Genomic DNA, 16752 nt, shown 5'->3' with positions numbered 1-16752 from the left:
AGTCTAGCTCTTTATTCCATTTACCATTTTATTTCTAACCTCATGTTGTATTAGCCCTTGTATTTTTATTTGTTCTGAAATCATAATAGTAAATTTTGGAAATAAATAACTATAAAAAGAAAATTACAAAGTCAATCACAATTCAATACACAGAGATAACGAAACAAATGTCAATTACCTTATTTCTAGTTTTTTTTTTTAAACAAATTATGCAGCTAAAATCATTCTTGAGCATGTCCTCTGTTATAAGAATTTTCTAGAGTAGAGCAAGATGTTATAAAATTGCTGAATCTTAGTGTCATTCAGAATTATCTACTAAAGTTAAAATGGGTCATTAAACTAATTTAGTGAAGTGTGTTTTAAGTCTTTTATAGCCATGGCCCACATTAAAACTCACTTTGTCTCACAATTAAATATATACATATATCAAGAAGTTGAATAAGAAAGATGCATATATTTGTGCTGGATAGTAATGAAAATATTTATTATATTATGAATTATAGTAAAAAAAACAATTGGAAAACATTGTCTGATCTATTTAACTTTTCTTTATAAGAAATGAGGAAGTTAACAACATATCCTATTCTTGGCACCATTCTCCTATCCACTTCTTAATTTTTATTACTAATAGCATGGAATTTTAGATACAACAATTATTAACTAATACATATTTGTATACAATACATCTTCAGTTTTTCATCTATATTCTATTTGTAACCATATTTATATCAAATGTATGTCCTTGTTATTTTGAACTAGTTTAAATGCTTTCCAGCCATTCTTTGTTTCCATAATAACCCTGTTATGGCCTTATAATATTAGATTCTTCTTCAGGTTTGCTATAGAACTTTTCTGAGTAATTTATTAAGGAAAATATCATCTTAATATGATTGAACCTAGGAACTAGTGTATATGATTTGATCAACTGAGAAAAAATCCCCAATATCCTGTTTTTCACTTGCATAAATTTTAAAAATGTGCTATTATTTTTAATATATAAAAATACTTTTTAAAAACAACTCTTATGTTGTTTTAAGACATAAATCAACAAATATGTTAGGAATACCATTGTTTTCCAGATATTATTATTATAGACTCTCAGAATGCAAAAAGAATATGACATCATGACTGTAAGTGGTTCACAAAAATATATGCATGAACTCCAGATGCAAAACTTAATACAGTAATGATGAAGAGGAGGATATAGCAATGAAATCTCATCAAGCACTTAATGTGTTTCTGATGCTAAAGTCCTTGAGGAGTATCAGAGTTATTTAATGTTCAAAAAACCCTAAAATGTAGATGCTATTAATATACTTATTTTATATTTAATGAATTGGGGTCATAAATAGTTAAGTAGTTTACTCAAGTTGAGTAGCCAAGTAGGAGAATAGCTGAGATTGAATATCAGTAGTTTAGCTCCAGAACCTATTTCTTAAACTGATGCTTATTTCAATATGATAAAGTTGTTTTCAAAAATCTTATAGAGTTTATTTTAAATAATTTTATTAATAAGAGACTTTAAATGGATATTTTAAAAATCCAATATGATGAAATAAGCTCATAGAGACCCCCCTACTGAAATATATAGAAATGCTGAATACAACATGACCATTAAACAAAGTATCTTAACTCAAAATAAAGAAGTGGAAATTCTCACATGCTAGAAACTAAGAGGGAATTTAAAACCAGACAAGACTAAGCTGGAAGTGTGGAGACTCTAGGGGAGCTTTGCAAAGGAGAGAGTGAGGCCCTGGAAGAAAAGCCCTTGTGTGAAAAGATGACAAGAAAAACAGCTCCTGTCAGCCAAAGTAAAGCTATTGAGATCGTGACTTTTTGGCTTTGTGGGGGGGGGGGGGGGCAGTAGTTACCCATGAGCTATCCTAAATTCCCTCATCTGCGCATGTAGAATCTAATTCTTGTAGAACCAATGGAAAATTAATATATGCAGCATTGTTCACAGTGGCCAGGAAGGACATGGAAACAACCAAAAAGCCCATCAATAGATGACTGGATAAAGAAGATGTGGCACATATACACTATGGAATACTACTGAGCCATAAGAAATGATGACATCGGATCATTTATAGCAAAATGGTGGGATCTTGATAACATTATACGAAGTAAAATAAGTAAATCAGAAAAAAAAAGGAACTGCATTATTCCATACATAGGTGGGACATAAAAGTGAGACTAAGAGACATTGATAAGAGTGTGGTTGTTACAGGGGGAGGGGGGGGAGAGGGAGAGGGAGAGGGAAAGGGGGAGGGGGAGGGGCACAAAGAAAACTGGATAGAAGGTGACAGAGGACAATCTGACTTTGGGTGATGGGTATGCAACATAATTGAACGACAAGATAACCTGGACTTGTTATCTTTGAATATATGTATCCTGATTTATTGATGTCGCCCCATTAAAAAAATAAAATTATTTAAAAAAAAAAAAGTTCAGTCCAGGACTACTGAAAAAAAAAAAAAGAAAATTAATATATGTCTGGTACTGAACCAAAGAAAGCATAAGAGCTTTCAGCAGATGAACACACAAAGCCCATTGTAGGGATTCTTCCAGGACACAGAACAAACGGGCTGTACCCAATGGAAGACCATGCAGGGCAGATAAGCTCACAATAAAACTCACTGAGCACATGCCACACAATGTCCTGGAGGACTAGCAACCTAAGAATTTCAGTTAAGAGGAAATTATGAAGAGCTACAAAAGTTTATATTTAAAATAATTTTTAAAAGAGTACAAAGAATATGTATGAATCAATGAAAAAAACAAGTTACTATAAACAATTTTATACATGGAGTGGAAAATGGCAAAACTTGATCAAATAAAAATACATAGGTAAATTTTATGCTATATTAATTATATGTCAATAATGCAGTTATTAAAAATGTACAGATGAGGAACAAAATTGAAAAAGAACATGGAATGGTTTAAACAGCATATTAAACACAACTAAAGAAAATGAATAGAATAAAAAGATTTAGAAGTAGAGATTAACCAGAATGGAGCACAAAGAGAAAAGGAAAAAATCTGGAAGGTACAAAACATGTAAAATGTATTTGTTATTCTGGAAAAAATACTATTAATTGATCACCTACTGTGTATATAGCATTTTTTTCTTATTTTTATTAATTTTAATGCAGTGACATTGATAAATTAGGGTACACATGAAAAATGTACCCATTAGGTACATATGAAAAATGTTGAGCATTTTTTCATATGCCTATTGGCTATCTGTTCCGAGAAAATATCTCCAGATTATTTTGACATTTGATTATGCTGTATACCCCTTACCCAAAGTCAAATTGTCTTCTGTCACCTTCTATTTGGTTTTCTTTTGCCCCTCCCCTACCCCTACCCCCACCCTCTACTTCCTCACACCCTCCCCACCCCTCCACCCCACCCTCTGTTACCATCACATTCTTGTCCATGTCTCTGAGTCTCATTTTTATGTCCCATCTATGTATGGGTTCATATAGTTCTTAGTTTTTTTCTCTGATTTCCTTATTCACTCTGTATAATGTTATCAAGGTCCATTCATGTTATTGTAAATGATCTGATGTCATCATTACTTATGGCTGAGTAGTATTCCATAGTATATATGTACCAAAGCTTTATAATCCACTCGTCCTCTGATGGACACTTGGGATGTTTCCAGATCTTTGCTATTGTGAACAATGCTGCTATAAACATGGGGGTGCATTTCTCCTTCTAGAATTGTTCTATGGTGTCCTTGGGTTATATTCCTAAAAGTGGGATGGCTGGGTCAAAAGGCAGTTTGATTTTTAATTTTTTGAGGAATCTCCATACTGTTTTCCAAAAAGGCTGCACCAGTCTGCATTCCCACCAGCAGTGCAGGAGGGTTCCCTTTTCTCCACATCCTCGCCAGCACTTATTCTGTATTGTTTTGTTGATGAGCGCCATTCTGACTGGTGTGAGATGATATCTCATTGTGGTTTTAATTTGCATTTCTCTAATGATTAGTGATGTTGAGCATTTTTTCATATGCCTATTGGCTATCTGTATGTCCTCTTTGGAGAAGTGTCTATTCATTTTTTTTGCCCATTTTTTGATTGGACTGTTTGTCTTTCTGGTGTTGAGATTTACAAGTTCTTTATAAATTTTGGTTATTAACCCCTTATCAGACGTACTGTCAAATATTTTCTCCTATTGTATAGTTTGTCTTTTTATTCTGTTCTTATTGTCTTTGGCTGTACAAAAGCTTTTTTGTTTGATATAGTCCCATTTGTTTATCCTGTTTTTTATTTCCCTTGCTCGTGGAGATAAATCAGCAAATATATCGTTGTGAGAGATGTCGGAGAGCTTACTGCCTATGTTTTCTTCTAAGATGCTTATGGTTTCACACCTTACATTTAAGTCTTTTATTCATTTTGAGTTTATTTTTGTGAATGGTGTAAGTTGGTGGTCTAGTTTCATTTTTTGCAGGTTGCTGTCCAATTTTCCCAACACCATTTGTTGAAGAGGCAGTCTTTACTCCATTGTATGCCCTTACCGCCTTTGTCAAATATCAGTTGTCCATAGAGTTGTGGCTTTATTTCTGGGTTCTCCATTCTGTTCCATTGATCTATGTGCCTATTCTTATGCCACTACCATGCTGTTTTGAGTACAATGGCCTTGTAGTATAGCTTGATATCAGGAATTGTGATACCTCCCCCTTTATTCTTCTTTTTTAAGATTGCTCAGGCTATTCGTGTTCTCTTTTGGTTCCATATAAATTTTTTAAATATGTAATCTATATCTTTTTAATTGGTATTGCATTGAATTTAGAAATTGCTTTGGGTAATATAGACATTTTAATGATGTTTATTCTTCCTAACCATGAGCACGGTATATGCTTCCACTTGTTTGTATCTTCCTTGATTTCTTTTATCAATGTTTTATAATTTTCCAAGTACAAGTCTTTAGTCTCCTTGGTTAAATGTACTCCTAGGTACTTTATTTTTTTGGTTGTAATAGTGAAGGGGATTATTTCCTTAATTTCTCTTTCTGACTGTTCATTGTTGGTGTATAAAAATGCCTCTGATTTCTGAGTATTAATTTCATACCCTGCCACCTTGCTGAATTCATTTAGCAGGTCTAGTAGTTTATTGACTGCGACTTTAGGGTTTTTTATATACAATATCATATCATCTGCAAATAATGATAGTTTTACTTCTCCTTTTCCAATTTGGAGGCCCTTTATTTCTTTTTCTTGTCTGATTGCTGTGGCTAGGACTTCCAGAACGATGTTGAATAGGAGTGGTGAAAGGGGGCACCCCTGCCTTGTTCCTGATCTTAAGGAGATTTCTTTTAATTTTTGCCCATTGAGTATGATGTTGGCTGTGGGTTTGTCATAGATGGCTTTTATCATGTTGAGGTATGTTCCCTGTATTCCCACTTTGTTGAGAGTTTTGATCATGAATGGGTGCTGGATTTTATCAAATGCTTTTTCTGCATCTATTGAAATTATCATGTGGTTTTTCTCCTTCCTTTTGTTTATGTGATGAATCACATTGATTAATTTGCGAATATTGTACCAGCCTTACATCCCAAGAATAAATCCCACTTGATCATGGCGTATGATTTTTTCCATATATTGCTGGATTCAGTTTGCTAATATTTTGTTGAGGATTTTAGCATCTATATTCATCAGAGATATTGGCGTATAATTATCTTTCTTTGTGTTGTCTTTGCCTGGTTTTGGAATCAAAATTATACTCGCCTCATAAAAGGAGCTTGGATGTCTTCCTTCCTCTTGAATTTTTTGAAATAGCTTGAGGAGGAAAGGAGTTAGTTCTTCTTTGAATATTTGGTAGGATTCACTTGTGAAGCCATCAGGCTCAGGACTTTTGTTTGTTGGGAGTTTTTTGATAACTTTTTCCATCTCATTTGGTATAATCAGTCTGTTTAGGTTTTCTGATTCTTCCAGATTGATTTTTGGAAGATTATATGTTTCAAGGAATTTGTCCATTTTATCTAGGTTGTCTAGCTTTTTGGTATACAGTTCTTCACAGTATTTTCTTACAATATTTTGTATTTCTGTTGTGTCAGTTGTTATTTCTCTCCTCTCATTTCTAATTTTATTTATTTGAGTCCTCTCTCTCTTTTTCTTGGTGAGTCTAGTTAAAGGTTCATCAATCTTGTTTACCTTTTCAAAGAACCAGCTCCTAGTTTCATTGATGCTCTGTATTGTTTCTTTAGCCTCTATGTCATTTATTTCTGCTCTGATCTTTTTTATTTCCTTCCTTCTACTACATTTGGGCTTTACTTGCTGTTCTTTTTCTAGTTCTTTTAGATGCAGGGTTAAGTTGTTTATTGAGCTTTTTTTAGCTTCTTAAAGTGTGCCTGTAGTGCTATGAACTTCCCTCTCAGTACTGCTTTTGCTGTGTCCTATAAATTTTGAGTTGTTGTATGCTCATTATCATTCGTTTCTAGAAATTTTTTTATTTCTTTTTTTAATCTCATTCTTAATCCATTTGTTATTTAACAACCTGCTATTTAGTTTCCATGTGTTTGAGAACTTTTGAGCTTTTCTGTTGTGGTGGATTTCTAGTTTCATGCCATTGTCATCAGAGAAAGTGCTTGATATGATTTCAATCTTCTTAAACTTGTTGAGACCACTTTTGTGCCCTAACATGTGGTCTATCCTAGAGAATATACCATGAGCACTTGAAAAGAATGTATATTCTGCTGCTTTAGGGTGAAAGGTTCTGAAGATATCTATTAAATCCAGTTGATTTAGTGTGTTTTTTAAGTCTGCTGTTTCTTTGTTAATTTTCTTTCTTGAGGATTTATCTAGTGATGTTAGTGGGGTATTAAAATCCTCTACTATTATAGTATTGCAGTTGATCTCACTCTTTATATCCATCAAAGTCTGTTTTATATATTTAGGTGCTCCTATATTAGGTGCATAGATATTAATAATAGTTATATCTTTTTGTTGGTTTGCTCCCTTTATCATTATGTAGTGGCCTTCTTTATCTCTTACTATATTCTTTGTTTTAAAGTCCATTTTGTCTGATATAAGTATTTCTACCCCAGCTTTCTTTTCATTTCCATTTGCATAAAATATTTTTTTCCATCCTTTTACCTTCAGCCTATGTGCATCTTTTGTTTTAAGGTGTGTCTCTTATAGACAGCATATGTACGGGTCCTGTTTTCTTATCCATGCAGCTACCCTAGGTCTTTTGATTGGATCATTTAATCCATTTACATTTAAGGTTATTATTGATATGTAGTTGTTTATTGCCATTTTATTCTTTAAAGCCATATTTCTCTTTTGCTATAATCTTTTCCCACTTTGATCTGTTTACACCATGCCACTTAACATTTCCTGCAGCATTGGTTTGGTTGTAATGAATTCCTTGAGTTTTTTTTTTTTTGTCTGGGAAACTTTTTATTTCTCCTTCAATTTTAAAAGATAGCCTTGCTGGATAAAGTAGTCTTGGTTGTAGGTTCTTGTTCTGCATTACTTTGTATATTTCCTGCCATTCCCTTCTGGCCTCAAGTATTTCTGTTTAGAAGTCTTATGTCATCCTTATGGGGGCTCCTTTGTAGGTGATAGCCTTTTTTTCTCTAGCAGCTTTTAGTATTTTCTCTTTATTACTTAGCTTTGGTATTTTAATTATGATGTGTGTTGGTGTAGGTTTCTTTGGGTTTCTCTTTAATGGAGTTCTCTGTGCTTCTTGAACTTGTGAGAGTTTCTCTTGCATTAAGTTAGGGAAGTTTTCAGCTATGACATGATTGAACAAAGTCTCTATCCCTTGTTCTTTCTCTTCTTCTTCAGGAACCCCTATGATGTGGATGTTATTTCTCTTCATGTCACAGAGCTCTCTAAGAGTGTCTTCAGACTTTTTGAGTCTCTTTTCTTTTTTCTTCTCTCCTTTCATGCCTTATTCCCATTGTCCTCCAACTTGATGATTTGATTCTCAGCTCTATCCATCCTGTTTTTAATTCCTTCCATTGTCATTATGTTTGTCATCTCTGACTGATTCTTTTTTAATATTTCAATATCCTTTTTTATACTTGCTATTTCTTTATTTAGGTGTTCATAATGACCATTCATTGTTGTTCAAAGATCCCTAAGCATCTTTACAATCATTATTTTGAACTCTGCATCTGGAAGTTTGGTTATTTCCATATCACTCAGTTCATTCCTGGATGTTTCTCTTGTGGTTTCATTTGGATTGCACATCTCTTTCTTCTCATTGTATCTATTTGGGTGTTTTGTTTGTAGAGCTTGGTGAGTCTAGGCTGGGTGTTGTCTGCCTCCAGTTTTCAATTGTGTTATTTCTAGGTCTTCTTGGGTTGGCATCAGCTATTATTTGTAATCCACTTTCAGATTTGGGCTGCTTTGAAGTCTTGGTTTGTTTGTTTTCTTAACAGGTGATTGTCTTGTTTGCTGATCTCAGCAGGGGGCTTATTTGAAACTATATCCAGGAATGCAGTGGGTGTGACCTGAGGCTCTGAAGTCCTCTTCTGCTAGTTAATCTCTCTGGGGGAAGGTTGCTTTCTCAGGTTCAGTAGGGGATGGTGTATCTCAGATCTCCATGGAGACCTGAGTTACTGCCCCTCCTCCTCATTTCTTGTTTTCAGCTGTGTCTTGTTGTGCTGATTGGAGCTGGAGAGATGTCTGTATCTCTTTGACCTGGAAGTACTTTTGTATTTTGCTTTGTGGAAGGATCAACCCCTCCCCTAGTTATGGCTGCCTCCAGCACTGAATGAGTCAGCTTTTCAGATTTTCACCTGCATTTCTTTCCCCCTCACCCTGTCTCTCTCTCTCTCTCCTTTCTTTTTGGAAAACAAGCGGGCCCTTTCAACACACCTCATTCCCTGGTCGCCAGGCAAGTGGCTATGAGCAGTATTTACTGCTCTTTTCCTTGGAGTGAGAGCCCAGTGTCACCGCCACCCCCTCTCGTTCCTGTAAGCAGGGGAGATTCAGGCGCTCACTACCAGGTTTGTTGTGACTTCTTCTTTGCTCCTTGATTTTTGAGAGCTCTTCTTGTAGTCCAGATTTGGTTTTTCATGCTGATTGTTCATAAATTAGTTTATAATTCAGTTCGGTGGTGTGAGCTGGGAGTCTGTGCGTCTGCCTACTCCGCTGCCATCTTCAGGTCTCCGTATATAGCATTTTTCAGTATGCTGGAAAATATAACAGGAAGGGGAAACAAGAACATACTTTCTCTCATTGGAGTACACATTTTGTGGGGAAAATGAGAGAAATAATAAAGAATTTTGGTAACTACAACACACAGTATTTCAGATAGTGGTAAGAGTCCTAGGTGAGCAGGAAGGCAGGGATAGATATGATAGCAAGTGTGAATGGGGCACCAGCACTGTGGGGTAATTTTAATAAAGTGGTCAAGAAGATCTTCTCTGAGAACTGACATTGGAGCAAACACCTGAGGAGGGAAGTGAGCAATGCAGAAACCTTGGTAAAGAGGTTTTTAGGTAAAGGGAAAGGTATAAGGGGAGATCATTGTCATGTTAGAGGAATAATAAGGAAGTCAATGAACTCCAGTGGACTGTGGGGCAGAGCAGTGAGACAAGAAGCCATGGACGTAGCTAGGTGTCAGATTGGGAATATTTTAGGACCTCAAATGTTTAAGAACTTTTGGTTTTACTTGTACTAAAATGGAGGCCCTGGCCCCTAAAGCTCAGTGACTAGAGCCTCAACCTAGCATATGGCTATACTGGGTTTGATTCCTGGTCAGGGCACACAGAAGAAGTGACCATCTGCTTCTCCCTTCCTCTCCCTTCTCTCCATTTTTCCCTCCCACAGCCAGTGGCTCAACTGGTTAGAGCATGGGCCTAGATGCTGAGGATGGCTTGGTTGGTCTGAGTTCATCAGCCTGAGGCACTAAAAATAGCTCAGTACTCTGGCATTGGCCCTAGACAGGGTTGCTGGGTAGGTCCTAGTCAGGGCCTATGTAAGAGTCTGCCTCACTATCTCCCTTCCTCTCACTTAAAATAAATTAGGTAAATAAATTAATTAATAAAATGGAAAGCCTTTGGATGGTATGAGTAGGTGTTACATCACATCAGCAGGCTGATGATGATGATTCAAAGTAGAGGTAGCAGCAAAAGTCAAGATAAATAATCAGATTCTGAATATAACTTTCAAGTAAAACCAAATTTTGCCTACAGAATTGATGTGGATGTTAGAGAAAGAGAGGGTGGGCTGAACATGCCTAATATAAATCTAATAATGGTCCTAGAAGGAGAGAATAGAAAGAGTGAAGAAAGATTTTGTCTAGGAATTTTCCAGGATAGATGACAGAAATATTAATCATCAGATTAAAGAAGTATTCAAAGCCTGACAGAAATAAATAAAACTAGGTGATACAACTGTAGAAGACCAAAACAAAAAGAATATCAGTTAAGCATTCTAGGAGAAAAGGCTGTTAAGCAGCAAAGCAATGACAATTATGCTGAGAGCAGACCTCCAGCAGCAAAATAGATGTTTGAAGATCATGAAATTATATATATATGTTTGTGACAGAGACAGAGAGAGGGACAGATAGGGACAGACAGGAAGAAAGAGAGGTGAGAAACATCAGTTCTTCGAGGAAGGTCCTTATTTGTTCATTGATTGCTTTCTTGTATGTGCTCTGACCCAGGGCTCAAGCTGAGCCAGTGACCCCTTGCTCAAGCCAATGACTTTGGGCTTCAAGTCAGTGACCTTTGGGCTCAAACCAGTGACCATGGGGTCATGTCTATGATCCCATGCTCAAGCCAGTGACCCCATGCTCAAGCTTGTAAATCTGTGCTCAAGCCAGATAAACCTGAGCTCAACCAGCAACCTTGAGGTTTTGAACCTGCATCCCACTCCAGTGCTCTGTCTACTGCTCCACTGCCTGGTCCAGCTGGAATAGTATCTTTATGATACTGATGAAAAAATAACTGTCTGCCTGGATTCAATGTACAAGCAAAGCAATAAAGGGTGAAATAAATATATTTCCAGATACAATCAATAGAAAAATTATACCACTCAGTGACCATCACTGAAAGAACTTAATGAAGGTTATACATCAGGAAAATATAAAAATCAGGGAAAACTTTACAATATTATAAGACAAAATTTTTTGATATCTATTAAAACTAAATAAGCCCTAATTGAATTAACAATAAGAGCAACTAATGTGGGATAATTATAAATAAGATGGGTATACCATCTTAAGAAAAGGTTGTAAGGAAAATAATGGCAAATTATAATCTTTAAGTAGAAGAAAGGCAGAAATGAAAATATGAGCAAAGATTAATAGCATAGAAAAGAAAGATGATAAACAGGATCAACAAGCCAAAGCTGGTTCTTTGGGGGAAAAAAACTAATAAAATTGGTAAACTCTTGGTAAGATTTATTAAGGAATAAAGAAAAGGCCCAAATAATTAAATACCAGGAATTAAAGACATCATTATAAACTTACACCCTAAGAGGTTATTATTGTGCCTCATTGAACGAGGGGGCAGCTGTCCAGAAGAACGTCTTTGCCCGCTGTGTGTGCACTCTTGGAACCATGTCTAAGGGACCTGCAGTTGGCATTCATCTTGGCACCACCTACTCTTGTGGAAATAATAGCCAATAATCAAGGAAACCGAACCACCCCAAGTTATATCGCCTTTACTGACACTGAACGATTGATCGGTGATGCTGCAAAAAAATCAAGTTGCAATGAATCCTATCAACACGGTTTTTGATGCCAAACACTTGATTGGATGTAGATTTGATGATGCTGTTGTCCAATCTGATATGAAGCACTGGCCCTTCATTGTGGTGAATGATGCTGGCAGACCCAAGGTCCAAGTAGAATACAAGGGAGAGACAAAAAGTTTCTATCCAGAAGAGGTGTCATCGATGGCGTTGACAAAGAAGAAGGAAATAGCAGAGGCCTACCTTGGAAAGACTGTAACCAATGCTGTCGTCATAGTACCCGCTTACTTCAATGACTCTCAGCATAAGGCCACCAAATATGCTGGAACCATTGCTGGTTTCAGTGTACTTAGAATCATCAATGAGCCAACTGCTGCTGCTATTGCTTACAGCTTAGACAAAAAGGTGGGAGCTGAACGGAACATGCTGATCTTTGACTTAGAACGTGGCACTTTCGATGTGTCAATTCTCACAATTGAAGATGGAATCTTTGAGGTCAAATCTATGGCTGGGGATACCCGCTTAGGTGGTGAAGACTTTGACAACCGAATGGTCAACCATTTTATTGCAGAGTTCAAGAGCAAGCATAAGAAGGACATCAGTGGGAACAAGAGGACTGCCCACCACCTTCGTACTGCCTGTGAACGTGCTAAGTACACTCTCTCTTCCAGCACACAGGCTAGTATTGAAATTGATTCACTCTATGAAGGAATCAACTTCTATACCTCTATCACCCATGCTCGATTTGAAGAATTAAATACTGACCTTTTCCATGGCACCTTGGATCCTGTAGAGAAAGCACTTCGAGATGCCAAGCTTAACAAGTCCCAAATCCATGATATTGTCCTGGTGTGTGGATCTACCCATATCCACAAGATTCAGAAACTCCTGCAGGACTTCTTCAATGGAAAAGAATTGAATAAGAGCATGAACCCTGATGAGGCTATTGCTTATGGTGCAGCTGTCCAAGCAGCCATCTTCTCTGGAGACAAATCTGAAAATGTTCAAGATTTGCTGCTGTTGGTTGTCACTCCTCTTTCCCTTGGCATTGAGACTGCTGGTGGAGTCATGACTGTCCTCATCAAGCGCAATACTACCATTCCTACCAAGCAGATACAGACCTTCACTACCTATTCTGACAACTAGCCTGGTGTGCTCATTCAAGTTTACGAAGGTGAATGTGCCATGAGCAAGGATAACAACCTGCTTGGCAAGTTTGAACTCAAAGGCATACCTCCTGCACCTCGTGGCGTTCCTCAGATTGAGGTCACTTTTGATATTGATGCCAATGGCATCTTCAATGTCTCTGCTGTGGATCAGAGTACAGGGAAAGAGAACAAGATTACCATCACTAACGACAAAGGCCGCCTGAGCAAGGAAGACATTGAGCGGATGGTCCACGGGGCTGAGAAGTACAAGGCTGAGGATGAGAAGCAGAGGGACAAGGTGTCTTCCAAGAATTCACTTGAATCATATGCATTCAACATGAAAGCAACTGTTGAAGGTGAAAAACTTCAAGGCAAGTCAATGACGATGACAAACAGAAGATTCTTGACAGGGGCAATGAAATAATCAACTGGCTTGATAAGAACCAGACTGCAGGAAAGGAAAAATTTGAACATCAGCAGAAAGAGTTGGAAAAAGTCTGCAACCCGAACATTACCAAGCTGTACCAGAGTGCAGGAGGCATGCCAGGAGGAATGCCTGGGGGCTTCCCCGGTGGTGGAGCCCCTCCATCTGGTGGTGCCTCCTCCGGGCCCACCATTGAAGAGGTTGATTAAGCCAACCTTGAGCATAGATTGGGCATTGTTCCACATAAAATATTTAAGGACCCAAATTTGTAGCAAATTCTATGGCCGTTTTAAAATGTTGAACTGCTGTATAGTTAAATAACTGGGCATTCTCAATACTTGAATACAGATTGTGTGCACAGGGAAAGGAAATAATGCACTTTATAAACACTGTTATTGTAAAGTGGAAAATGCGATGTCTTAAATAAAACTGTTTAAAATTGGCACCATTAAAAAAGAGAGGTTATTATGAACAAGTTATTCCAAAAATATTGAAGATATAGATAAAATGGATAAGTTATTAAGAAAACATACCTTTATAAACTTACAAATAAAGAAACAGATACTTGAAGGAGCTAATGATGATCAAAGAACTTGAATTCATAATTAAAATCTTTTAAACAAACAATTCCATTTCCACTGTAGTTTTACTGGTGAATTCTAGCAAATAGGGAGAAAAACAATGCTAATTTTACACAAACTTTTCCACAGAATAGAAATGATAAAATATTTCAACAGGCTTTACAAGACCGGCGTAATTTTGATAACTGCTTTATACCGTTTGGGCTGCTGTAACAAGACAAGCCAGTGTGAAGAATGAAAAGGGTGCCTGACTTGTGGTGGTGCAGGGGATAAAGCGTCAACCTGGAATGCTGAGGTTGCCGGTTCAAAACCCTGCACTTGTCTAGTCAAGGCACATATGAGAGTTGATGCTTCCTGCTCCTCCCCCCCCCCTTTCTTTCTCTCTCCCTCTCCCTTTCTCCTCTCTAAAACAGATAAATAAAAAAAATTTTTTTTAATTTTTTTAAAAAAATGGTGAAGGGGGTAAAATATATGGTGATGGAAGAAGATTTGATTTTGCATGGTGCACACACAATGCAGTATACGGATGACATAGTATAGAATTTGTACACTTCAAACCTATATAATTTTATTAACCAATGTCACCCCCATAAATTTAGTTTAAAAGACTAGAAAATAGATTTCAGTATTATACAGAAGGTTGGGTTGACTTATCTTTTATGTCACTTCCAATACTATAATGTCATGATGATTATTTTACAACTACACCTTCTTCCCTTGGTCTGGAGAAATTGCCTCTGTATCCAGGGTCTGGAGCCCGAGGGCTTTGCCAATGCTGAGAGAGGTCATGTCTCCACAGAGGGAACTCTGTGTGCACGCATGGAGGGGTAGCTTTGGGATGGGGTTAAACTGTGTCACAGGAGGAGGACTGAAAATGCCTGATTTAAGCTTTGTTTAAAATTCTATGAAGTGCACACATCAATTCTTACTTGATCAGAACTGGTTTGAGCATTCCCAAAATGGCACTCTGTGGCAGCATTTAATATTTTCAATGAAATATCCATCTAACAAATTATGGATGCATTTTGTATACAGTATATTAATAAATCACAGCCCTCTGTGATGTGCACAGAGAACAACCATGGACCTGAGCCTGTGCTTTTCATGCAACTATTCTATTTTTTTTCTTCTCCCAGGTACATGTCACCAAGAGAAATGATTTTTCATGTGAGAATGAATTTTTGTCATTCCACAGGCCATTAGTGTGATCAGAAATTAAAGTTAAATACAAATTCAAAGGGAAAAAAAAGGTAACATTTAACTCTGGAAGGAACATTTTTCAGCAATCTGCAAAATGGCAAAGGAGCATTGTGTCATTTCCTTTTTCAGGTCATGTTGCTCCCCAGATGTAGGTGGGACACTGCTTTGTTTTTATAGATGTGGGCCAATTGTTTTCTTCTTGTGGCCCCCGCCATGTTCCTTCTTGATTCATATGAATTCTGCAAGCTCCTATCTGAACACCGGGCTGTGTGATGAAACTTATGTACGTGTGTGTTTGAAGTCTTTCATACTAGAAACCTATGGGAGACATATATTGGAGAGGAAGATTAAAGTATTTCACTGCAGAAGTGAAACTCCTGGCAACCTAAAGGATATTTTCCAGATACTGTAGTGGAAACAGGGTCTTTTCTTCCTAGTGCATACTCCCCACCTCAAAAAAATAAACACTTCTCCTTTGTTAGGCTCACAGTGTCAGTGACTCTCTGTCCACACAAATCTAGAACAACTCACTGATTCATATATTTGCTGACCAAATCTGTCAAGTTGCATTTTAAAGAATTCCAAGTGGTAAAACCTGATTGGATAACTTTGCAACATTGTAGTTTATCTCCACCAACTTCAGTTTTCAATACTTGACATTTTTCTAAGATAGCATTTGTTCATTCATCAAATTTACTAAGGCATTTGGGTGTCCCAATCACTGTGCTAGATAGACACTGTGGAAGATATAAAGAGGTATGAGACCTAATTCTGTCTCAGGGAGTTTATCTCAGTTAGACAAACAGATGCACAAACAATTATTGTGTACAATGAAGGCCAGGTGGTAGAGGCTGCTAGAAAGGCATACTTCAGACTCACTGAGACACACCTTACATGTTGTAAAGAAATCACATAATTGGTATAGGTATAGACCACGTGTTTGAGAAGTATAGCTTAACTTTTTCCTATAACTTGACGTGTTTTTTTTTTAATGTGCTATTCTGTTGGAGAGTGATGAAAAATTAATTTCACTCAATCTGGGAATGACATCCTAGCATTTTCCCTGAATTTCATTATACTCCAGGTAGTTTATGTTGTATTAAAGCATTAGAAGATGGGCCCACTGGGTCCTCTTTATTATGTAATTAACTATGTAAGCATGCCCTGAAACCCCTATTGTTCCATGCAGTGCTTGGGCAGAGTTATCTAGAAGAGTCCCTGGAGACATCACTTGTTTACATCAACATGGTCCTTCGGTTCTGGGCACATTCCAGCCCCTCTTGAGGGCAAGCATGTCATTCGCCTGCACCATGTTCTGGGCGTACATCAGTCTGTGAGGTTCTCCAGGTCCCATCTCTCAGAACCTATCTAAGCATTGTGGACTCATGCTTCCTTCCTGAAGATCACTCCAGGGCAGGGCTCGATGCTCTTCTGCTGCACGTGCCGCCTGAAAGGACGGCGGTGACTGCCCTTTCACTCTGCCTTCTCTTTTCCTTCAGTAGAAAATTCTTGAGAGTGAAGATGGGCCAGGCCGACTTGTTCTTACTGATTTACTTATTTTTCCGAATTTGTTGTCTTAGTGTATGCCCTTTGTATCTTCCCAAGTGCCTAAACTTTTAATGCATAAAAATAGAGGCCCTGGATGGTTGGCTCAGTGGTAGAGCATCTGCTCGGCATGTGGAGAAAGGTCCTGGGTTTGATTCCCACTCAGGGCACACAGGAGAGGTGACCATCTCCTTC

At 37.4% G+C, this 16752-nt stretch overlaps 1 protein-coding gene across 1 annotated transcript; it reads left to right on the top strand.

Annotated features, from left to right (window-relative positions):
* The first annotated feature begins 11525 nt into the window (after window positions 1-11525).
* LOC136388917 (heat shock cognate 71 kDa protein-like) lies at window positions 11526-13634 on the top strand. The gene is given in 4 exon segments (XM_066360719.1): window positions 11526-11575; window positions 11577-11664; window positions 11666-13181; window positions 13184-13634. Coding segments are annotated over 4 exon segments (1911 nt in total). The 3' UTR covers window positions 13441-13634.
* Window positions 13635-16752: the final 3118 nt, after the last annotated feature.

Source organism: Saccopteryx leptura, chromosome 1, assembly GCF_036850995.1.
Source record: "Saccopteryx leptura isolate mSacLep1 chromosome 1, mSacLep1_pri_phased_curated, whole genome shotgun sequence".
In the NCBI taxonomy this organism is placed as follows: domain Eukaryota; kingdom Metazoa; phylum Chordata; class Mammalia; order Chiroptera; family Emballonuridae; genus Saccopteryx; species Saccopteryx leptura.
The sequence above is the reverse complement of the archived record's forward strand: the minus strand, read 5'-3'. Positions and strand labels throughout refer to the sequence as shown.